Source organism: Biomphalaria glabrata, chromosome 5 (assembly GCF_947242115.1).
Source record: "Biomphalaria glabrata chromosome 5, xgBioGlab47.1, whole genome shotgun sequence".
NCBI classification, from domain to species: Eukaryota; Metazoa; Mollusca; class Gastropoda; family Planorbidae; genus Biomphalaria; species Biomphalaria glabrata.
This window is the reverse complement of record NC_074715.1, coordinates 5,979,340-6,005,485: the sequence shown is the minus strand read 5'-3', so window position 1 is coordinate 6,005,485 and position 26,146 is coordinate 5,979,340. Positions and strand designations below refer to the sequence as shown.

Here is a 26,146-nt window from a genome sequence, read left to right as displayed (position 1 = left end):
TATTTTCTTTATTTTATTAAAAACGTTGTTTTTCTCAGTCAAAGCTCCATTAGTTGTTACCCTTGCCATCTTGTACAAGCCAACCCAACTCTTTCAACACAGTTCTTCATAGCATTGAATAAATACTGGCCTGGGCTTATGTCTTCTACTGAATTTATCGAAATATTGTTATTAAATATATACCCCTGGCTTAGGCTATTGATGAGAACTTGGAATCGTGCATTAGATTTGAAACAACGCACAAACCTGACTTAATTTGAAAGGAAATGCAAGGCCATTGTTCACATTAGTGGACTAGCCTAAATCTATTTTAGGGGGCGTGGTGGTTGAGTGGGTTCGAATCTCGGGGAAGACTGGGATTTTCAAATATAGGAAACCCCTGACTTTAGTTGGGGAAGTAAAGGCGCTAGCTGGTCACATGACATGTTGCTCGATTTTTTTAGGCTATAACCATTGGCCATAGAAACAGATGATCTGCCGCCCCATAGATCACAAGGTCTGAAAGAGAGACTTTACCTTTTCTTTACCAACTTTTTTTTAAAGGATACATTTTATATTATTTAACCTGCTATTTTGTTAAATTTTGGAAATAATATTTTAAAAATAAAAGTAATATACTAATTTTTATTCAGTATTAATAATAAGGCTTGTCTTAGAGTCCAGTATTTCTCGCGGATACCCAGCCCCAGATGATATATTGTCCGCCGGTGGTCGATATAGATTTTTTTTTCGCCGTTTACGTCTGTCCAAGGCTGCGGAATTTCTTTCGGTCTCAAATGTGTATGCCGCGGCCTGTCTCGTTCTGAAGCCGTATGCTAAGGTATATACACATATTAAAAATAATAATATAAGGCTTGCATTTATAGGGGGGGGGGCACATCTGTTATGCCAAACACCTTTCAGCTCACCAAAAAAGATTGCCCTCGGCATACGGTTATTCCCCCATATTGCGCCTAAACTGGTCTTTAAAGCGTTTCCGTGGGGCACCTCTGTTACGTCGACCACATTTAAGATCATCAAAAAAAATAAAAAAATAATGCTTTTGGCATACGTCCCCCATATGCGATACGTGCCCTACCCAGCTTAACTGTCGAACCATAAGAAGTCTCTCTATACTGTTCATACCGGCGTTCGCAAGGACATCGCTGTTTGTGGTGCGGTTTTGCCACCGTATTTAATGTACCGTACCGTTAGCTAAACTAAGACACATTTAGCAAAGGTAAGCGCGAGATAATCAGTGGCGTCACTAGGTGGGTGCGGGCCGCACCGGGTGACACCCATCAAGGTGTGACACCCAAGTCGGAAAAATGTAGTTTTCACAAATGCAGCTTTTACAAATAAAAATTGCTACCTCGAATGGCTCTCACAGTTTAGTATCAACATGTGCGATGGACTGTCGTTTAAATGTGTCAAACTCTGCCCGCTCCCCCCCCCCCCTTTTGTCCAGTGGGAAGTTTGGAATAGCAACCAATCTAAGTAATCTAATATATATATATATATATATATATATATATATATATATATATATATATATAAATAGCAGGGCCGGGCTTACCCATTGTGGGGCCCTATGCGAAACGGATTTCGCGGTTCCAAGTTTGAGTAGGGAAGCGGATAATATTAAGAGTTTGTATTAGAAAATAAATTCGTCTATGCATTTTATTTATTCTTTACTACGTACAGAATTACTTAAAGAGCCTTGCGTGTAGCAAAGTCATACAGTATATCATAATAATTCTGTTTCCTACATAGATCCCGCTCAATAGCAAGAATTACCAAATGTTTTAATCTATCTTTGAGAATTGTTGACCTCAAGTAATTCTTCATTAGTTTGAGGCTCGAGAAAGCTTCTTTCACCGGATTACACAATTACGGCTGATGCATAATGCCGCCGTAAGATTGTCGTTTTCCATATTGAATGACACCCCAAAATGACAATTTTCGTATTATATTTCCGTATATTTTAAGGACTTTTTCATATATTTTGCGATTTCGGAGATTTCCGGGAGCTCCTGCCAAATCGCCAGGAGGGCGTGGGAAATCTGTTTTAAGTTATAAAATGGTTTAATTTAATAATTTATGCACCTTGAATTAGCGCAGGTCCTATGAAAGTGTTGGTCTTATGAAAGTGCGGGTCCTATGAAAGTGCTCCTGGTAAATCGACAGGAGGGCGCGAGAAATCTCTTTTAAGTTATAAAATGGTTTAATTTAATAATTTCTACACCTTGAATTAGAGCGGGCCCTATGAAAGTGCGGGGCCCACTGCGGTCGCATAGGTTGCAGGCGCCTAAGGCCGGCCCTGCAAACTAGCGGCGTATGCTACGCCGCCGGTCGACTAGTATTAATGAATGCGCAAAGTTTGAAGACTCATTTAAAGTTCTTCAGAATATTTACGTTAAACGTAAGAGTGAAATTTTCTCAAGACACATGATCACGCTCTGTCGACAAGAAAACGGGAAAACTATCGACTCATTCTTAATAAAGCTGAGAAACATGGCCATAGACTGTGATTTCAGGGCTGTTATGGCGAAGGAACATTGGGACAACTTCATACAAGACGTTTTCATAACTGGACTGGCTTCAAACAACGTAAAGATACGACTTCTATAGAAAGCGCTTATGGAGAGGTCAGGCAACTTGAGTACGCACATTACAATAAAAAGTTCCCCTTTCGGGCCTAGTGATCTATGAGCAGATGTTTCTATGGCCCACGTTAACAAGGGTGTCATATGGCCAGCACAACGACCAACCGCCGTTACTTTTCCCCAACTAATGTCAGGTACACATTAGAATTTGGTGGACTCAGAGGCGTCCTAACGATCCCTCCCCTCCTCATCAATTATTGTGATAATCGTCCTTTGAAAGGCAGTGACTCCATTTGTCACTCAAAAAGGAATACGGCAAAACTGATAAAGTTTTCCACAAGCCCCAAACGTCGTATAGGACCTATTGCTTTTCCTCGTCCCGGTAGATATCTGGTGGTAAACTGTACATTGAGTATTTAGATATTTCCTGTACAATTCATCAGTTTTTAAGTATAGGAGTGTGACGAGATGTTTAATTAGTTAATTATTGGCTTGTTTATTTAAGTTTAGGGGAAATTTTATTAATTTATCCCGCTCACATATACAAGATTTTGAACAGGCACACCGCAACTTACAGTAAGAATAGACCAATATTATAAGTTTATAAATAAAAATCTATACTATAAAGTAGAATGTGAGGTGTATGTATGTATGTTACTTATAGACATCAAAACCGCTTGACCAATCTTGATAAAACTTGGCAGGAATGTTTCTTAGGTACCAACTTAGACCTTAGTGTATGTATTGTAGCCCTAAAACAAACTTAAGACCCTAAAAAAAAAAAAAAATTGTCCGACTCTATTACAGCTATAGTATTTTATGGATCTAGTTCTAGGCCGTGTCTACAATGTTGACATAGAAAAGATCAAAAGAATTTAGACCTAGATCTAATTTTTAGAAATACACTTTGCGCAGATAGTTTTTTTACTTTGACACATGAAAATACAAAAGAAGATCCATTAATTTTATTATATAACCTTCAATTTTGTGTTTCAAAAGCATTTTTTGAATTAATTAGTTCGTTATATCTGTGACTGCAGATTTCCTGACAAACATTCTTTCATTAGACAATACCGTACTGAATCGCTTACTAAAAATTAATTCGTTTAATTGTTTACTTTATAATCCCATCCCTAGATCTAAAACTCTAATTCAACTCTAAGATGATAAAACTTCTCTTCGCACAGATAGTTTTATACTTTAACACATGAACATACTAATTATAGTCCATTCATTTCATATTTTGATCAAATAAACATTCAAATTTGGTTTTCTAAAGCATTATTTTAAAGAGACTACATTCGTTTACGAAAGCTGCGAAGCCGAGTTGAGATCGGCCTATATTCATTCATGAATCGCGTACTAAAAATTATTTCGTTTAATTGTTCACTTTATAATCCCATTCATTTAACAAAGGTATCGCTCTTTTCGTTTTTAATAGATATGTATGTATCGACTTCGGGTAAACCCATTTTCGCAAACCTAATCTTATTTTCGTAGCGAAAGAGAAAAAACTTGAAAGGATCATTAGCTAAGTTTAACATACATCGAAATCCAATCCACTAGATTAGTAAACACAAACTTAGACCCGCAGGCCGCGGGTAATGTCAGGCTAGTAATTTAATAAATGAAAGTTTACAAAAGATAAATGATCAAATAAAATTATAATCGAGAAATGAAATGATTGTATTGCTATCTAAAATAATAGCCCATCATGGATTGCTAATTGGTGAGTGATTGGAAGAATGTTCCTATGTCTGACTACTTATATTCTTAGCTGCTAGCCCGTGGGTCGTCTTCTGGCTGTCGAAGGACTGGCACTCAGAAGGATGAGTCATCCGGCTCTGTCTTAGGACGTCGGCTGGGGATGTCTTCTATGCTATAAGCAAGCTGGCTCTAGGGTTAGGCCGCTGCCTGTTTAGCAGTTGAGAGGGTTGGTGCTGCAGACTAAGTTTGTAGTAGAACGATCTCTCAGCTGTGTTCTCTAGCTCGTAGAGAGCCGTGCTAACTCACACCAGTTTGTCTTCTGCAGCGAAGGTTGCTCTAACCAGTCGGCATTAGGCAATAGCTATTGGGCAGTGAACAGTTTGGGCAGGGTACTGGGCAGATGACACTGGGCAGTATAAGGCACTGTGGACACTGGGCAATATTTTAAGGCCAAGGACAACGGCAATGCCTTCTTGCTAACAGGTATGTAATGGGGGGGGGGTATCTGGTGTGGTCTGCTCCGGTTACAGCTTTGGGTGGAGATATGGCCGTTACAGCATACAGTTACAGATACAGCAATCAGTACAGCAATCGGGTGTAGCAACCAGGCTGGGGATATTACAGATAATTAGGAACCTCCTAAAGGCATTGAGTAGGGATTCCCATATGCCTTGCAATCAATCAGATGTAGGCATTGGTATCAATCCCAATAAGGCATTTAAGACACGCATATAACTCAATAACAAAAAAGATACAAGTAAGATAATCACAATAAATGTGTTATCATACAATGAAGAATGATACTAGTCAAGATTCATCCATTAAATTTGATTACGACGATAAGCAATCAGTTATAGTAAAATGGGGAATGAGCATAGTATATACTAAAGGATAAGATGAAAATAAAATACTTGGGATATGGCTACAGTAATAAGGGTTTGATATAATTAATCACAATTATATTCATCCAAGGAACCATAAGTTCACAAGGGTGTAAGACGTAATAATATGTATGCGGGATATAATAGAAATGTGAAATAATTACTTTCCCATGCGCTCTGTAAGTTTAGAGCACTGTGATCTAAGTTCTTAGACAGTACTTAGATTCACTAAAGGTTATTGTTTACATCAGTCACTAAGATACAGGAATGGATGAAACATAACAAATCAAATACAATAACTATGGTTTCAAATGTAGACAACCATAGCGGCATTAATAATACTATATGAAGATATAGCATCGACATAAAATAATAAAGCCTACATAATAAAGTCATAAAGCAATAACGGGGAACGTCGTTGTGTAAACGCACATTCCTATAAAATAAGGATTAAGACTAAGACTAAGACTGCATTATTGATCCTTACGGAAATTTGTTGTGATTACAAGGACTCGTTTCTCATATAAAGACAACACAACAGAAAAATACACATAAATACAACAGACAACATAAAGAGTTCATTCAGCGACTACACACAGGTATCTTGGTGCATTTCATGTTCCCTGATCAATGAGTGGCGGTGATAGAGTCTGACCGAGTGAGGTACGAACGAGTTTTTGTACCGCTCCGTTCTTGTTTTGATTGACATCAGTCGCCCACTTCGCGACGACCTGGCGTAATTCTGATGGAGCGGGTGGCCGTTGTCTTCCAAGATTTTTTCGATTTTTCTTAGGCACGTTTGTTCAAAAAGTTCCTTTAAATGTGGTAATGTTGTGAGTGTAATTTTTGATGCTTTTTTAATGATGTTTTCTAGACGTTGCAACAGTTTAGATGAGGCGTTGCCTTGCCAACAACTTATTCCGTATGTTAGCAGATTTTGTACAGTCGCGCCGTAAAATGTCTCAAGGATCTTCTTGTTTAATTTAAAACTGTTGAGTTTGTATAGAAAAAACGTTTGTCCCTAATGAAACCTCACAAAATAAACTTCCTAACAGAGGAGACTGAATGAATTCTAGCGGGCGTAACTTACAATGTTTTGGTCTCTCTTTATATATAGGCCTAGATGGGACTTTTGTTTAACGGGTGGGGGAAGAAAGCTAGGTGATTTTCTCACATGTATCTAGGTACCGGAGATAGGGACTTAAGCGAATATGTATCTGTCCAGCCCGAGTAATACCCTTCCTAGGGCGGCCTGTATCATACCGGGGGGGGGGGAGAGGATAGGTGTGAAAAGTTATTAGTCCGCTGCGTGTAGCGCTGGTGCAGCGACTATTGTCGTCGTTCAACCGTCCAGCAGTTAATAATTAAAACTTAGCCCTAGAGAAGCTAGTTAATAATTTACGACGAGTACCTTGTCTCGACGAGGGGAAATAAATTCTATAAGAATTTAGTTATGGGTGGACAAGAAAATAATTATTTTAAGTTAAAGTTAAGTTAAGTTTCCCACGATTTGCTGGAAAAAACTAAAATGAACTTTTGCATGCAAGTTTCGTATCGTCACAAGGAGTAACAATTGACATGAGTTCTAAACCCACATTTTTTCCTAGTCGCCCTCTCCCAATCTTTACTCAATGTGAGAATTTTACAAAGCTGTCTGGAACGCCTCCATGACATAATGTGCCGAATAGGAAAGTCAAGGAGCATTCTCCAAAGGCTGAGGCCTATTTGGACAAACCAAGTTATTGGACTTGAGACAAAAATGTAGCTACTTAACACAATCGTCATATCAACAGCAAGGTGTGCATGCGAGACTTGGAAGTCATCCGCAAAAATTGAGAAAAGACTAAGATGGATTTTATGAGTCAGTTATAGAGATCGAAGGAGGCGCGGTGGCTAAGTGGTAAAGCGTTTGGCTTCCGAACCGGGGTCCGGGGGTTCGAATCCTGGTGAAGACTGAGATTTTTAATTTCGGGATCTTCGGGCGCCTCTGAGTCCACCAGCTCTAATGGAAACTTGACATTAGTTGGGGAAAAGTAAAGGCGGTTGGTCGTAGTGCTGGCCACATGACACCCTCATTAACCGTAGCCCACAGAAACAGATGACCTTTACATCATCTGCCCTATAGACCATAAGGTCTGAAAGGGTAACTTACTATACTTTATAGAGATCGGAATAGGAAATCCTATGACGACCTGGGAGTCAAACCACTTAATAAAGATCCACTTAATATAGACTAATTTTAGTAAAGAAATCACACAATGTGTTTACGAATGTATTAGTTATGTTAATAATATATACTAATTATTTATATTTTGTGGGGAGGTGCAATGGCATGTGTGTGTGTGTGTGTGTGTGTGTGGGGGGGGGGTTATTGCTTCTACTGCCCTCCCCACTCTAATCGTCTGAGTGGAGAGGTCATATTTTTTATTTTTTATGGACAAATCATAGTTTGTGAACAAAATTAGTTGAATATCTATATATTATAAGCTACATATTGCTATTTGAACCCATTTAAATTGCTTTTATGTCGCACACACACTCTAATCTCAAATATTATCATTAGTAAATTTAAATGAAAAAGGGTTGTACCAGATGGGTACTTTTTTCTTTTTGTATTTTAGTTAAGAAATTACAAATTTAAAAAATAAACTGTCACTAATATAATTTTTATATGCTATAAATTAAATTCTTATATCGAGTCGCCCCACCCCTATTCTTAGATGCCAAATGCAATCATTAGCATAAATAATATAAAGGAACTAGGATTAATTGTTTTCATTCTACCACCCTCTCCCCTTTCCAGACGAAATCATGACGTTTTAAAACGGAATAGTCAAATATGGCGACAAAGTTTATGTAATTGCACATGATTTATATAATTATTTTAAGAAATACTTTTTTTTTTTGAAAATTTAGAATTCATACGAAATTTTAGTATAAGAGTAACAATTGAGATGAGTTCTGAACACAAATATTATTTTCCTAGTCACCTTTTCCCAATCTTTACTCATACTGATATTTTTCTATTGTAGGCCTATAAATAAATTTGGGACTATAACTCACGATATATGATTGAATTCCATAAAAATGAAAAAAAGAATTACAGTAGAATCCAATTGGTCCACTTAATTTCTCCTCTCACTTACGAAATTTTGTTTAGAGCTTTGACTTACTAATCTGTAACAAAACAAAGTTACAAACATGCCTATTAAACAAAATGTATCACTTACAAATGAGCTTTTTTTTTTCGATTATATATTGTCCGCGGCGATCTTCAATGCCTTAATCTAAATATGTTTTATCTTTGTTATCTTTTCAAGGAACCAGTCGGTTGTATTTGCAATGTAGCAAGGGCCTGTAAATTAATATTATAATATTTTTGCTTTCATTTTGTTTATTTTAGGTGAGATTTTAATACTAAATCATCATTTACCACAGCACAGCCGAGCGGGTTTTGAGATAAAAATCCCTCTACCAGGGGGTTTTGAGTTTAAAACCCCCTACCAGGGGTTTTGAAAGTTTAAACCCCCCTACCAGGGGTTTTGAAGTAAAAAAATGCAAACGACAATCCCCAAATGCCAAGAAAACAGCTAAGGAAGATTTTGATTTAAAAACCGCCTCCAAAAATTACGATAAACCCCTCTCAATATAAAAAAAGCAAATTACACACTCAAAATTCTATGAGCGTAGCCAAAATGGTTTTGAGTTTAACCACCCCCCTCCAGTTGGGGTTTGAAACTTAAAAGTACCTCTTCACGTAGCCAAAGGGATTTTGAGTTTAACCCCCCCCCCCCTACATCCAGTTGGGGTTTTAAGCTACAAAGTACCTCTCCAATATAAAAAAAAAAAAGCAAATTACACACTGTAAAATCTATGAGCATAGCCAAAGGGGTTTTGAGTTTAACTTCCCTCACCCCCTCCAGTTGGGGTTTGAAGCTAAAAAGTACCTCTTCAATATAAAAAAAAAAAAAGCAAATTACACATTATAAAATCTATGAACGTAGCTAGCCAATAGGATTTTGAGTTAAACCCCCCCCCCTTTGCCAGCGAGGTTTGAAGCTGAAAAATATCTCTTCAACAATAAAAAAAAAAAAGCAAATTACGCACTCAAAATGCTATGAGCGTAGCCAAAGGGGTTTTTAAATCCCCCTTCAGGGGGTTTTAATGCAAAAAAAAAGCAAATTTCACTAAAATTCTAAGCTAATGAGGGGTTTTGAGTTTAAATCCCCCCTCCTCCAGATGGCTGTTTTAAAATTTAAAACCCCTCCAGATGATTTTGAGTTCAAAATTCCCCTACTGAGCGTTTTGAGTTGAAAACCTCTCTCTTCAATATTATTTTAAAGCAAACTACAGTCACCAAATTCTATGACCGTAGCTAAATGGGGTTTTGAATTAAAAAAAAACACAAAAAAACTCCAGAGATTTTTTAGTTTAAAACCCCTCAACAGATGATTTTGACGATAAAACGTCCCTTTTCGATATAAAATCTAAAGCGAAATAAAGGCAAGTAATTCCAAGAGCGTAGTCAAAAGATGTTAAAAATTTCTACCAGTGGCTGGGCTCCATTAATAAAGTGTGAATAGTCATCTGCCGAAATTGAAAAACACTAAATGTGGCTCAACAAGACAGATTTTAGGAGTCAGTTATAGAGATCGGGTCTAAATCAAAGAAATCAAATGCCGAACTGGGAGTCGAACCCTTAGTAAGGTTGTGACAGAGCGTCGCATGAGGTTTTGCAGGACATGTTCTCCGACAAAATGAATAACGCATAATAAGAGTTTCAATGACATCCTAGTACAACTTGGCGCCAGACTTTCATGGAGGTTCTAAGAGCAGGAGGAAATAGGCTTCAGACATTACCAGTGACAGATTTTTGTGGAAACAGCTTGCCGGAAAATGCGCCGAACGGCGCGGGAGGATCTAAGTCAGTAAGAAGAGCACATTAGGTTTTTGAAATAAAACTTTTTAATAGCAAGATAATGCACTGTAGATACCTCAGAATATGCATTTTGTTGGCTTTCAATACCAGAAATAGTGCTCGGCGGCGCGAATTCGCTGGGGGAGCACTGCGAGATTCCCCATACCCCCTTTCTAGCAAGGGCGGGGAGTCTACAAGTTTTCCACTAATTCCAGGAAGAACCTATTCTAGGGCACAATAAACGTCTTCCGAAAGGGTCAGAATGTAATAAAGATTAATTATGTACACACACACGGGGATCCCCCCCCCCGAAAAAAATCCTGGCTACGCCCATGATATATATATAGTCGCATTAAAGGATATATATATATATTTGGAAAAAATCGCCCCCCCCCTCCCACTCCAAAGTTCTGGATCCGCTAATGCATGGAGGCCAACAAGGAAAGCGCACGTCCTCATATTACGTGGCGCCACACTTTTACACATGGAGGCGGTACCTCCACTCATGGAGGACCCCAGAGCAGTGGATAGAAAGTGGGTAGAGGCTTCGGACATTGCCAGTGACAGATCTTTGTGGATACATCTTGCCGCCCAGTGCACCGAACGACGCTCCATAATCGGTATATGCTGGCAAGACGACATGACAAATAATTTTAACTATGTCCCCTGGAGGCCGGTGTGGACAGTATAGAACCACTAATTACCATTCAATAGCTGCGCTGGGTCAGACGTTGTCACTTATACTGTATGGGAAACGACCGCATGCCAAAGGTGCGATCTTCTTTAGCGAGCTTAAAAGCAGGGCGGCATAACAGAGGGGCCCACCGTAAGCGCTATAAAGATTAACTCAAGGGCAATTTCGCCCTCACTGGCATAGAGGAAAGTTGCTGGCACCAGATGGCCTCTGAAAGAGACAATAGGAGAGCTCTCATAAGTCTGCGGCTCATACATTTGAGACCCAAAGGAAAACAGGCGCAGAAGACGGAAAGAAAACTTAAATAGAAGCCGGCGGACAATGGCTTTGTCTGCATGAGTTGCGGAAAAATGTGTAGGTCGCAACTGGGTTTGCTTTGTCATGTGAAACACTACAATCATTTTAAATCCGAAAAATCATTTAACCAGGTCACTACGATTATTATAGACAAGGGAGATCATTCTGATTTATTTTTTACTTTGTCAACAACAAGTCGGCCGGATCAGGAGAAGTCAGATATTCTATGATATTCATGATATTGTTTAAAAATGAATGAAGAAATTATCATGAGAGAATCTGTGAGAGTCAAAGGCAAAGAAACCCAGATGATTTTGACTTTGCAGGGATTAGAACTACGATCTAGAATTAGATCTATACGTAGATCATCATATTCATATAATAAAGAAAAAGGTGGTTCATTAATAAAAAATAAAAGTCAAGTCAGTTTTACTTTGTTAAAATTTTTGGTAATTCTGCAGGAGTTCAAGGGGCAGCCATCTTTGTTACTATTTTGTTATTGTTTATGTTCCAAAGAAATCCCAAGATAGTGACTTAAAAAAATACCAAGAATTAACATTACTTCTGTGTTTTCAAAGCAATGCTATTTTTTCTTTTAATTTTGACTTGGTGTCAATACAATACGTTTCTTATTGTTCTGTCTTCTTTTTAATTGTTAAATATTGTCTAGATTTATATCTTTTCTGAATTATTCTGATATAGAGTATCTAAATTTAACTAGGCCCACAATAAATATTACCAAAAATTAATTGACCTTTATTGCCTTTAACTAAGAACTTTGCTTATTAATATACTATATAGCAGTGATGCCCAAAGTACGGCCCGCAGGCCAGATCCGGCCCGCGACGTGGTTCTATCCGGCCCGCCAAAACAAAATTAAGAAAATCACCCACACCCCTGCCCCAAAAAAGGTTGAAAAATGCAACTTTACCTACGTTAGGGTTCTCTCTTTTTTCTAATGGATTGGTACCACGACATTTAACACTTTAATGTAAAATGTAACAGAATGAGTGAACTTTACTTTTTTGGTTTGGAACATGATAATAAGCCAACATATTTGTTTTATAAAGGGTGTGGCTGTTTAACAAAAAAAACAGCACATGGACAGCATTATGAAGCAAATATAGCGGCATTGATGGAAATATTTACCAAAAAGAGACCAGAAAAATGAGTCGGTGGTAAGACTTGCTAAAATGTTGCTCACATTTGAAGTAGAGAAATGAACCTATTTTCCGACGCGTGAAAAAAAAAATTCAAATATCCCATTAGTTAATGTCAGTACTACACCCATGGGTCTCTCATAAAATTAGTTTAAAGTCAATTTCATTTCTGTTTTTATTTTTGTTACTTTTTCTGTCATGTGGCCCGCTACCAAAAATTAATTGACCTTTATTGCCTTTAACTAAGAACTTTGCTTATTAATATACTATATAGTAATTAGTCTAGTTCTAGCAGTTAGATTATGAGTCTAATTAAATAATTAATAGACTTATTAGGACTAGATGATACCTGTATAGCTAGATCTAGCATATTATTAAGCTTCAAATATAAAAACAAACAAAAACCCAAATCGGAGAGAAAACCCAAGATACAAGATTACAGTCTAAACAATAACAAAGATGGCTGCCCCTTGAACTCCTGCAGAATTACCGAATTTTTTTAGATGAAATTATTTTAAATTTAGATCTAGACTATAATGAATTATTAAACTAAAGTAGACTATAGTCTAGTATAGTTACATTATAGTATAGTTAATAAATGGACCGATAGGTCATGAAGTTCATGTCCATGATAAACATGATATATTATATAGATTATTATTATATATAATATAATATGATGATATTGTCATATATTATCATATAGTTTACGTGACTAGAAACGCTAAATCAGGTTTCTGTTATATTTTAAGAATATGCAGGAAAAAATGCAGATTACAAATATGTAATTTGATTTCCTCTGAGATAAATAGTTGGTAATCATGAATGTGAGCGTCAAAAATTATTTATCGCGACATTCCTTGTTGTCTTTTCCTGGCCAAAAACAAATCCAGATTTGTTTATCAAAAATAATTTTGGCATTATTAAGTGCTGCCAACTAGAAATGAGAAACACCCATTATGTACAGATGTATAAATGTTAGACAAAATAATTTAGACCACAATAAAATAGTTCTTTTTTTTTAAAGATTTATTGCAATCAATTTTTTTGTGTATGCTAAATAGATGTTACTTTTCATTGTCACTGAATTATGAACTATTACATTCTCTGAGTAAATACTTTTTTTGTGAAGTACCTACCTCTGTATTTTATACAACAAGATCTGGATTAAAAAAATTTTAAAATAGCTTTTATGAATTGCTAGACCAGATTCCATATTATTTTAAATAGTTTTTATTTTCATAAAGAGCATTTTTCATGCTTATAGCATGCTCAGAGCACTATGGTCCAATCTGTTTTCAGGATCACTATATATATATAATGGGGGGGGGGGAGGTATCCAGGGGAAATGTTTTCAGTAATGCTTTTAGTTGCTCAGTAAGCCCAACTCTGATTGAGTCCGATGTTGAAAACCTCGAGACTCTTTATATGTAGCTATCACAAGCCCAAGCGTTTTATTTCTCTCACGCTTGTCATATAGCGATTTCTATTTATTTATTTCTCTTGCTGTATTTTGAAATTACGGTAAACAATGTTAAAAAGGGTAATTAATTTATGTAAAAAAAAAAAAAAAAAAGCTTACAGTGAGTAGCATACGCCGATATTTTTCAGAGCCTGCCTTAGGTCACTGCAACCTATGTGACCGCAGTGAGCCACGCACTGTCATAGAACCCACTCTAATCCTAGGTGTAAATTATTAAAACGAAACCATTTTATAACTTGTAACAGATTTTCCGTGGTCTTCTGGTTTACAAGAAGCTCCTGGAAGGTAACTTCTCACAATTTATGGAAAAAAGATACTTGCGTATGTAGGCCTACTGTAATAGTCCTGCCTTGTATTTGTTGATGGCTGTCGGAGTTCGACACTCTGGAGGCCTCAGACAGGACAGGGGTGAAGAGCCCCATGTCCAGGCCTGGTGGTTGGATAAAAGCCTTTCTAACCATCAATGGGATAATGGCGCCTACAGCGCTGACGCCCTATTGGACTTCTCTGAAGGAGGCATGGGCTGAGGCAGTTCGCGGGGCCCTAAGCCATAAGTGTAGGCTATATATCCATACCACATCACGCTAATGTCTCGTCCGCCTCTAATGCTGTAGGTCTTATTTTTGCTACAAAACATAGTACCTTACGTATGTACTGTACTATTGGCCTTTTGACTACATTACATAATGTACTTTATGAAAGAATTTGCCTTAAAGTTTAATCAACGTAACTAATGATTAAGACATTTTTTTCATGAACAGTCAACAAACTACATAATAATATTTCTGCTAAACACTCTGAAGGTTAAGATTATGACCGCCGCAAGATGAGCGCAAAAGGTCATTTGTTGATAAGAATAATGTGTGCTTGGACTCCTTGGTGCTTTCCCTTCAAGTTTACACCATTGTATTTGTATCCCTGGACACGACAATCGGCGATGTCCTGACCAAAGTTCACCAGCGCAGCAAGAAGCGCCATGACAAACCTTTCCTGTTAAGTTGTCAACATTAGGATACGTCCAAAAAAACTCAATATAGGGGACATCAGCTCTTTGTGGCTAGCATCAGGTGTGTAGTCAAGAATGACGGGAAAATATTTTGCAAGTTTGATTTTATCAATAATGTTCCCTTTTACTTCTGATGCCATAATGCTCATATGCTCGTTTTGAATCCTATGCCCGATGTAATGGCCGTGAGCCTCGGCGTTCCTAATTCTTCGAAGATGTAGCCTACTTGCATGGTTGGGTCGACTTCGGCTATCACCGTTGTTCGTTTGTTTCTCTGTTCTCCCATGATATGCGGTGTTGTTTTCTTAAAGGTACTGCACAATCGCTAGAATTTTTATCAAGACTGCACGCTACAGCAGTTTTACTTTTCTAATTTTTCTTGTATCACGTTATTCGTTGTGCTACCATTTGACATTCTCAGAGCTAAATCCAACCACAAAGTCACATACTTAACGGGATGTACAGAAACCTCGTGCTGCTGAAGTTTATGTCATGTTAAGAGCTTACATAGAAATAGTATTTGGTATTATAAAGATGCCTGGAAAGATTTCCAAAGATATTGAGTATATATGAGAACTATTCTGGCTTTCGAAGCTGACAGTGTCAAGGGAATCTCCAATCGCGGGGCCTGCGGGGAGGTCGTCCCACTTGGGGTTCAATAATGTTCCCTTTTTCTTCTGATTACATCAGGTCCATAAGCTGTTTCGAAACTGTCATATCTTTGACATATGCTGATAACGCAAATGTTTATTTGTATAGCATTAGTGCCTCTTCTAGCCTTGTTAGAATGTTTTTTGTGCAAACATTAAATAACTTCATCCTGATCAATTTTGTTGTTGCCTAGTGCCACTATGTTCACTGAGTAATTTGACCACAACACATATATTTAGAAGCAAGCATCGTCTCAGCAGACAAAACGTTTAATAATCATAATAAAATAGTGCATAATAACTTGGCAACTCCAGCCATGGAAATACATCACTTAGAACCCATTTATATTACATCTCGTATCTCTTACACAATACATACATACATCTCCTTACTCTCAGGAGTCCAAAAGGTAACTGAGGTTTTCACCCCGTGGTCAAATACAGACCAATTATTTCTTCGTAAATAAGGCACGAGATAGTCAAATGACTATTAACTCACTCCATGTCACATTGAATCTCAAACGAGTATGTGACAGAAACCTATGCCAGATGTTATGTTCTGGTGTCTGGGCTGTAAATTGTTTGATAGTTAATTTCGAGCCTTTCCTGTTTCGTGCAATCTTTAAGCGCGCGAGAGAGTTGTCATGTTTTTTACACCTTCAAATCAATTAACTTCTGATACGAAGCAACTTAGCATATAGTGATTTCACTGGAAATAAAGTTTATGAGGATAAGGCGATAAGCTATATAATTGTAATAAACTGGAATAAGCTAATCTGTAGTTCATGTCCGGCCATGCACGCTTTATTATGGGCTTGCTATTCAAAATTCTATAGCACGTAGTCGTGACGATTTTTTTTTTCATTTGCACATAATTATAGCTATCATTATATTTAGTAAAGGCCTAGAATATGATAAAATGTTATTTTCTTTTTGTCTTGGAGGAAAAATTCTAGTCAGCTGTCAATTTGAGAAGATCTTTGAATTGGATGGCTGCCTGGTCGTGCGGTTTGCGCGCTGGATTGTCGTTCAGATTTATCGATGGTCAAGGGTTCAAACCCTGCACGCTCCCATCTCCCGTCGTCCTGCGGGAGGTTTGGACTAGGAAGTAATTATCTTCAACTCTGAATGAACATCCGAAACATGTAAAACATTTTATGAACAAACAAAACAACATGTTTGGTGCATTTTAAAATAGTTAGGCCTACTATAAGTGGAACCAGACAAACTGCTTTATGTGTAATCAGTGCCTGCTTCTCGTGTGCTTCTGATGTGTGTTTTAATTGTGATCAATTATTCATCTGTTCTTGAACCAGTTTCCGTGTTGTACGTTGCAGTCTGTCCATCTTATCTTATATAATACAGACGTTACTTCAAAAAAGAAGATGATTACGTCCTACGCGTCTTGGCATAAGTGGCCACTCAAAAGCACACCAGCAGTCACATTAATTTTTTTACCTTTACCTTTACCTATCCCTTAGTCTTTTGGACCGTTGGGGCACCAGGCAAGATTTGTCAACTGTCTTTCTCCATTCCTCCCTTTTTTTTTTGCCTTGTTTAGAACCTCTCTCAATGACAGGCCCGTCCACATTAATTACATAATCAAAATCCAAACTGACCATGGTTAGGAACACTTCAGGGATGGCATCTTGAGGAAGGCGAGACTATTGGCAGACAAACTAGGTAATGAATTAGTGCTGCCGATAATTTGTAGTCGACAGACACACCAAGCAAAAAAACATTTGTTTGGATTTTGGGATTATTAAAGAACACTGCATTACAGTCCGTATCTGGATTCGTTAGTTTCTTCATTAACGTCTCTCTTGTCAAGCATTACTAATGCTCAGTTCAATCTGTTTTGTTTACATCTTAAAACGATGCAAGAGCATGAAATAAGTATTTATCTACTTATCTTATATCATACAGACGTTACTTCAAAAAAGAAGATGATTACGTCCAACGCGCCATGTATTTACAGTGAAATTAATATTGTATAGGTGGGTGGGGGGGGGGGGCGAGGGGACACCAGTTCTTTTCTTTAATATGCTCGGGGGGAAAAAATTAAAGCTACGACTTTGAGCCATAGGTGGCAACTTGCATCCCCCTTCAAAAAATCCTGCGGGCGCCCATGAACACCCGAAATATCTTGTCTATGAAATATACAATGAAATATGTCTTGATGTGAAATGAAATCTACATGTTCTTAGCAGCTTGTTGCCCAGATACTTAACTACTATTAAAGACGAGCACATCAATTTCAACACATAAAACTAGTCAATTACTTCATACAGACTTTTATAATTGCTTCTCACAAGACTTTTACTGTGAACTTATCACTTTTCTTTACATCGCTACTTTTCTAAAATCTTGTAACAACTCTCAGGTCGACCGACTACTAGCCTACTTAGTTACTAGACTTGTAACAACTCTCAGGTCGACAGACTACTAGCCTACTTAGTTACTAGACTTGTAACAACTCTCAGGTCAACCGACTACTGGCCTACGTTAGTTACTAGACTTGTAACAACTCTCTTTTTTTTACACGTCTACTACAGCTTGACTTTCTTCTTAAATGGCTTATAGCCTGGCCGATTCTTTTATCCGTGGTTCAATAGAAGCGGGGCACAATGTCATCCTTTCACGCTCTATATTGGCCAAAATATTAGAAACTGCCACAGAACAAAACATAATATTCATCTAATATTTAGATCTAGGCTATATAGACTTAACAAAAAAAAAAAAAAAAGCAAATCAACACAAAAAAAAACAAAAACAAGTTGAGCATATATTTATGTTATTGCAACTTTCTTAATATAATTGTTAGAAAAAGGAAAGAGTTTATATAGTTAATTATATAATTTATGCCTACAAACAAGCGTGCAGCACTGGTTTAGGCAAGTGTAACAAAAAGAAAATCTCAGAATACTAAGTTGGCAACACCTCCGTGACATCATTGTAAACAAAATGGCAGCGTGCTGAGCAACCTTGACGTCGCTAATGCTTTTTGTTGATGTCATATAAATATAAAAGTTCTCTTTTTTACAAGCAAATCTTTTAAAAACACTATATTTATTAATTTTATTAAAAAAATTTTTTTTGAATTTTCGGTGAATCAATAATTTTTGACGCTCATCTTCATGATTATTTAAAATATATATTTTTAAGTTCTATTTCTCATTACCAGAGTAGGCCTACCTTATATTGTCATTGAAAATAGGCCATTTTGTTTTAAGGCTTAATACTAGACTATCTCCCTTGAATTACTTGCCAATTTTTTTCTGTTGCTGTTTTGTCTTTCTTTCTAGCAGCTATATTAGATCTAATATTAAAATTAATTTAAAATGATAGCATAAGAACAAAAAACTCTCTTTAAAAAAAGTTATTGAAAAAAAGAAGAAACAATTTCATCAATTTATTATTAACATTTTTTTAGACCTTCACCTCAGTAAATACACTTAAAAATTCATAAGTTGACAGCATAAGAACAAAAATCTCCTTAAAAAAAGTTATTGAAAGTTTAATACAGATAAGGGAGATAAATATGCTTAAAAACAACATGGTGGTCAGTAAAGGTATCTGGGCATCTAAACTATCTCCTATTATTAAATAATATAGAATCTACTATTACATCTATCTATACCATAAAGTAGAAAGTAAGGCGTATGGCGTATGTATACAATGTATCATTGTATGTATGTCCTGAATAGAAATCAAAACTGTTTGACGAATCTTGATAAAACTTGGCATAAATGTTCCTTGGGTACTAACTGGGACTGTATGCGTTTGTATAGTAGCCCTAAAACAAACTTAAGACCTCAAAAAATAAAGTTGACCAACTCTATGAAAGTATTATAAGTCAATCGATCTAGGCCATGTTTACCATGTGTATAAATCAAAAGGATCTAGATCTAATTTTAAAAACTATTTTACCATTTTTACATTCACGCATTCCACATTTGCTTTACTTATAAAATTATTATTTCGTTTAATTGTTTACAAAGCACTCTCAGTAAGTAGGCCCTATATTGAAAGTGACGCAAATTAAGACCCGCTGGCTGCAGGTAACATATGGCTAATACTATATAAAATAATAAATCTACTCATCTAGATCTACTATCTAGTTACTAGTAATCAACTGTAATCTAGTAATCTAGTTAGATACATAATTTAAGGATTTGTTTGTATGATAACTACTTATAACTTATAGTAGATCTAGTTATAGATATTATTAGAAACTATTAGATCTAAATTTAATCTTAGATTTAAGTTATAGACAGAAAGATCTGTATCATCTAGATCTAGAATTTTATTGTCATAGAACCAACTAATGCACAGGTTAAGCCCTGCAATTTTTACGTTTGAATTTTTATTGCTCTGTAATGGTTAGTTAGTCCTAGGAAAAAACTGCAAACATCTATAACCTCATCATCGATTCGCCAATAAAAATAGATATGTTGTTTTATTTTGCTACAAATAGGTACAATAAAATATGATGTCAAAGAGGGTCAGGTTAATTAAGTCAAGCACTGACATTAACAAACACCATTCTAATTGATCCGCTGGCAAGACAAGATCTCGAATGAGGAACTATGGCAAAGAACAAAGCAGTGCACATTGAAGTAGATATCCTTCAGAGACGCTGGAGTGGATAGGTCACATCCTTCGCAAACCTGCATCCAACAAAAGAAGGCAAGCCCTAACCTGGAACCCCCAAGGAAAGAGGAAGAGGGGAAGGTCCAGGAATACATGAGCTGTGATTTGGAAGCAGATACCAAGCAGATTGGCAAGATGTGGGGACAGTTGGAAAGAGAAATGAGATGCATGGAGGAAGCTGGTTGGTGGCCTACACCCCAGAAGGGACTACAGGCAGAGATGAGATGACATGATGAAAACAAAGCATTACAGTAAACTCAAGATATATATCTCAATATTGAACTTAAAAATGTTAATTGAAAAAATTAGATCTACATCCTCTTTATATTATATCATTTAATCAGAATAGACACTCTCAACTTTTTTTTTTTAAGTAAAACTAAAAGACCATGTTTTAAGTTAGAAAAGTACATGTTTGTCTTTCTTTCTTTCTTTATTTTTTTAATCAAAACAAATTAAGTCAGGCTGTATCAGCTTTACTTGACTAGGGAACATGAAAAAGATCAAGACATCTATTTGTAGTGACTTGGTGAACTTCTATGTGTTTTTTTTTTTTCTTTTTTGTTGTATGTTTTTGTTTTTAATTGATAATGAGTCCTTGTAATCACATTTCCAATAAGGATCAATAAAACAGTCTTAGTCTAAATTGATGTTAAAGGTCCAATACATTTCTTTCAGCTTTCCATTTGAACTGGAAGGATATTATGTCTGTCAAACCTGCTCCAAATTTGAAAGAAGCTGGAGTACTTTTGTTACACTATATTTCCCATGCAACTAACAAAATTTTACTTGTCAAGACTCTTCAAATTCAAGGCATAAGGAATTGTGATCAATGGATTGATCTGATAAATCACCATATTTCAGGTTGGCAAGTTTTTTATAGCATTACAATAATTATCTTACTGGACAGTGGCTGAAAGGTAAACCATGTGGGTTTCAAACTGAAGAGCCCTAGGTTTTAATCCTGGTAAAGAATGGTATTTTTACAAAGCTTATATCAAATTACTGTATGGTAAAAAGTTTGTACATGTTATTTCTCTGACACCCAATCTCAGATCAAGCTGAAATTTTGCACAATTATTTCTTTTACTTCACACTACTAACACTAGAATCAATTTTTAAAAAAAAATTAGTTAATTAACTATATTGGTAATTATTTATTTTGTTTGATGTCTCAAACAAGGGAAAGAAATTGTAATTGACTGATGTGGTGGTATAAGCTGAATTAGTCCCATTATAGGTCGCCAATTTTAAGTTTGCATCTAACAATAGGTAATTATAAAACCTTCTATTTCGTCCCGAGACATGATGTTAAACTGCGCTCCTCTTTCCTTAGCACTTTTGGAGCTCAAAAGTGCCCTACTTCTTTTCTATCATTGTGTCTGCCTCCTCTTTTCCTAAGTCTGCCTTCATTGATCATCACACTGTCTCCTTAACTTTAAATTCTCACTACGTCCTAGACCAGTCCGTTTGCCGTGGACTGCGACGGGTAAGGGGGGATAAAGAGATCCTGGTGTTTGAGTGGTGGCTATCTGAGGATAAACCACAACAACACAATACTTTGGCTCCAAGTTCCCCTAGACCTGAGACCCAGATGGCCCGCTCTGGGTCAACCGGCTGGTCATGCCGAGCTACCAGCATAGTTCGTCGACCTATGCTGGAGGGCGGTGGCTGGAGGGTCAATCAGGGAGCTGCTGTATCGGACACATGTCCGATGTAGCAGCTGACTGAGTATAGCACCTGTGTAGCCCTGGCGGGCTCATTCTGGACATCCGAATGGCCCGTCCCCTTGTTGGACTCGATGGCGGGTGGGGAGCACAGGTGCCGAATTAACCAAAATATATATGGACAAAAAAACACACACAAAACTACTTGCCCCAGACCTATGTCTGGGCAAGAAACGACGAATTGACGATAAAAAAGAGGAGGTCCCAAAAAGCTGTGCCACCTGGCCATCATTTCTGGTGGTTAGATGCACAGAGGAGGGAAAAAGCCTGACCAAGTTGAGCCCTTTTATTATCTATAAGGGACTCAAGTCAGTAGTGGGAGAGCCCAAGAGTGTGTCTAAGCTACACAAAACAATGGAACTCCTTGTAGAAGTAGACAGCAAGACACACTCTGATGGGCTTTTAAGATGCAGAAGACTCTGTGATCTCCAAGTGGAAGTCATGCCACACAAGAGTCTGAACACCAGCAGAGGTGTAATCAGCTCTAGGGACCTACTGGAATGTTCTGAGAAGGAAATAGTGGAGGGCATTGAAGGAGTCACCCATGCCCGGCGCATTACCAGGCGCAGGGAGGGTGAGGAGGTCAAAACCGCCACTATTATCCTCACATTCGGAACTAGGACACCGCCAGAGTATGTGAAGGCAGGATACCTACGAGTTCCAGTGAGGCCCTACATACCTAACCCCATGAGGTGCTTCAAGTGCCAGGGTTATGGACACGGCGCGGCAGTCTGTAAGAGGAACACTGTGTGTGCCAGATGTGCTGGAGAGGGTCATGAGGACAAGGGCTGCACAGCCCAGTTCAAATGCCCAAACTGTCAAGCTGGCCACTCAGCCTACTCCAAGGACTGCCCTGTGTGGAAACAGGAGGTTGCCGTGCAGGAGTACAAGGCAAGAAACGGATGTACCTTTAGCCAGGCGAAATCGGCTGTACTGGCCCTACCCAAGGGCCAATTCGGCTTGACAAAGACCTACGCCCAGGCTGTTGCTAAGAAAGGAAGATCCATAGCCACACAGACGGACACATTGACCCCACCACCCCCTCCTCTTCCCTCAACTCAGAAGAAAACACCGCCAAAGAACACACCTCTGAAGAAACAAGAAAGCCCTGTTGTCATGCTAAAGAACAGGTTCTCTGTGCTCGCTGATGAGAGCATGGAGATTGAGCAGCATGTCAAAACCAATACTCCGGGAGAACCCGGAGACATCATGTCTGACACAGGTTCTCCTCAGAGAACCCAGCCAGACACACCAACCTCTACTGAGTTAGAGGTTGACCAACTCCCTAAGGGGAGAAATCAAAGCGGAGAGGATGCCCGAGGTGAGAGAGGAGGAAATAACCTCCGCTCTAACCAGAGGGATCTCCCCTCTCCAGAGAGAAAGACTTCCCCCAAAAGGGGGTTGTCCTCCTCTCCATCCAAACCCAAGAATAAAAATACCAAGGTCACTGGAATAAAGGGAAACCCCTCCGGGGGCCTCCCAAGGCCAAATAGCTCCAAGTAGGTCATCTAGAATAAGCCATGGATTCCAGAATTGTACAGTGGAATTGTAGAGGCCTCAAGGCCAATTACGAGGAAATGCAGCTACTGATGGACTCTGAGACTCCTGTAGCTGTCTGCTTACAGGAAACATTTCTAAAAGATTGCATCAGCTTCCGAAGCTATCGTGCTTACACCAAGAATGTTGAGGATGCAGAGAGAGCATCAGGTGGAGTCTGCATCCTTGTGAAGGATAGCATCCCCCATGAGAGGGTAGAACTACAGACCACACTACAGGCCGTAGCAGCTAGGATAACCCTTCACAAGGTTATCACTTGCTGCAGCCTGTATCTACCACCAGGCGCTCCATTAAACCGAACAGACATGGAGGACCTATTGAAACAACTCCCCCGGCCTTATTTAATCCTTGGGGATTTCAATGCCCATAACACCATGTGGGGATCCAACAATACCGACACAAGAGGTCGTATGCTGGAGGATATCTTCCTCCAACATGATTTATGCATACTTAATGATGCATCACCGACCTACTTGCACCCAGGAACTGGATCATTCACATGCATTGACCTCACCGTATGCGTCCCCGGACTTCTGGACGATTTTAAATGGTCAGTTAGCAATGATCTACGGGGAAGTGATCACTTCCCAATCATCATTACTAACAATCTCCCTTCATTGGGACGACCTCAGCGGTGGAAACTGAATAAGGCTGATTGGGAACAATTCCAAAAAAGATGCTCTGAGGATATCACAGAAAATATCCTCCATGAACAGAACCCAGCTGATACCTTTGCTAGCAAGCTACTAAGTATAGCCAGGAAAGTTGTACCCCTAACCTCTGCAAATCCAAAACGGCCTAGCAAACCATGGTTTGATACAGCTTGCAAAAGTGCTATTGGTGATAGGAAAAAACGACTGGCTGCATTTATAAAGAATCCTTCCCAGGAAAACCTAAAGCTATTCAGGATAGCTAGAGCAAAGGCTAGACAAACCATACGGTCAGCCAAAAGGAATTCCTGGAGAAGTTTTGTCGGCAGTCTGGATGCCAAAACTTCTGCTAGAGCGGTTTGGAAGGCAGTAAGGCGAATCAAAGGGAAAGAATCAAATGCAATAGGGCATTTGAAAAACCAAGGACGAACTGTCACGTCCCCCAGAGAAATAGCTGACTGCCTTGCATCCTCAATAGCAGAAAAACCATCCACTGCACACTACACGCCAGAGTTCCAAAAAGTCAAAACCAGGGAGGAAAGACACCCCATTGATTTCAGGTCAGAGAACAATGAAGACTACAACAAACCGTTCTCGCTTGAGGAACTGAGGGAATCGCTGGACAAGTCACATGACACAGCGCCTGGAGAAGACGAAATCCATTACCAGTTCCTCAAGCACCTTCCCGAACCCTCATTGGCAGTCCTGCTAGGGGTCTATAACTGTGTGTGGCAAACAGGCGCTTTCCCAAACAGCTGGAGGAAAGCCACAGTTATACCGATACCTAAACCGGGAAGAGACGGCTCTGACCCAGCTAACTATCGACCAATAGCACTAACAAGCTGCATCTGCAAAACCATGGAAAGAATGATTAACAGTAGGCTGGTCTGGTACCTGGAAAGGAATAAAGTGATCTCAAACTACCAGTGCGGATTCCGGCAGGGGCGGACAACATCTGACCACCTGGTAAGGCTGGAAGCTTATATTAGAAATGCATTACTCAGAAGAGAACATCTAGTAGCTGTATTCTTCGATATAGAAAAGGCCTATGACACAACCTGGAAACATGGCATTCTACGTGACCTGGCGCTTATGGGGCTTAAGGGACACCTCCCCCGTTTTGTGGAGGAATTCCTGAAAGATCGAAAATTTCAGGTCCGAGTGGGCAACTCCGCTTCTGACACTCATGACCAGGAAATGGGTGTACCCCAGGGCAGCATTCTGTCAGTCACCCTGTTCAACATTAAAATAAATAGCATCATAAATGCGCTGTCCCCTGGCATAGAGTGCTCTTTGTATGTTGATGACTTTGTCATTCTTACTTATGGGAAAAACATGAACACCTTAGAAAGGAAATTACAGTTATGTTTAAACAAAATTCAGGGTTGGGCAAACTATAATGGTTTCAAATTCTCTGACTCCAAAACAGTTAGTATGCATTTTTGTAATCTAAGGGGGCTCCACCCAGACCCTGAACTATTTATACACAAAAAGAAGATCCCTGTCGTGAAAACTACAAAATTTTTAGGCCTCACCTTAGATTCCAAATTTAATTTTCTCCCCCACATTAAGGAACTTAAGAAGAAATGCCAAAAGTCATTAAACATACTAAGAGTACTCAGCCATACGGACTGGGGAGCTGACAGAGATACCTTGCTGCTGCTCTATCGGAGTCTAATTCGATCCAAGCTAGACTACGGATCCATAATATATGGAGCAGCAAGGAAGTCGTACCTAAAAATACTGGAACCAATACAAAATGCTGCCCTGCGTCTCTGTCTCGGCGCGTTTCGTACATCACCTATCCCAAGTCTCCATGTGGAGGCTGGAGAACTCCCCATGGATATAAGAATGAAAAAGCTTGCAATGCAGTATATAGTCAAGCTAAAATCCAACCCCACGAACCCTGCTTTTGACTCCATATTTAACCCCACAGAGGTAGAATTATACAATCGAAGGCCTAACGTCATACAGCCGTTGGGCCTTCGAATGAGAGAACCCATCCAAAATTTAACCCCACCCATTGACCAAATCTCTAAAATAGAAACCCCTCAGAATCCTCCTTGGCTAATGAATAAACCTAAATTAAATTTATCCCTCCTTAATTTCAAAAAAGAAAATACAGACCCAAGCATACTACAAGTCCACTTTAGGGAACTGCAGGAGAGCTACGGAGAT

At 38.5% G+C, this 26,146-nt stretch overlaps 1 protein-coding gene across 1 annotated transcript in view; it reads left to right on the top strand.

Annotated features, from left to right (window-relative positions):
- Window positions 1-18,922: 18,922 nt before the first annotated feature.
- The window catches only part of LOC106058521 (ceramide kinase-like protein), a 38,159-nt gene continuing 30,935 nt past the window's right edge, over window positions 18,923-26,146 (top strand). Inside the window, exons 1-2 of the mRNA XM_056031334.1 lie at window positions 18,923-18,953; window positions 20,713-20,898. Coding sequence (XP_055887309.1) covers window positions 18,923-18,953; window positions 20,713-20,898 — 217 coding nt within the window. The remainder of the gene's footprint in view (window positions 18,954-20,712; window positions 20,899-26,146) is intronic.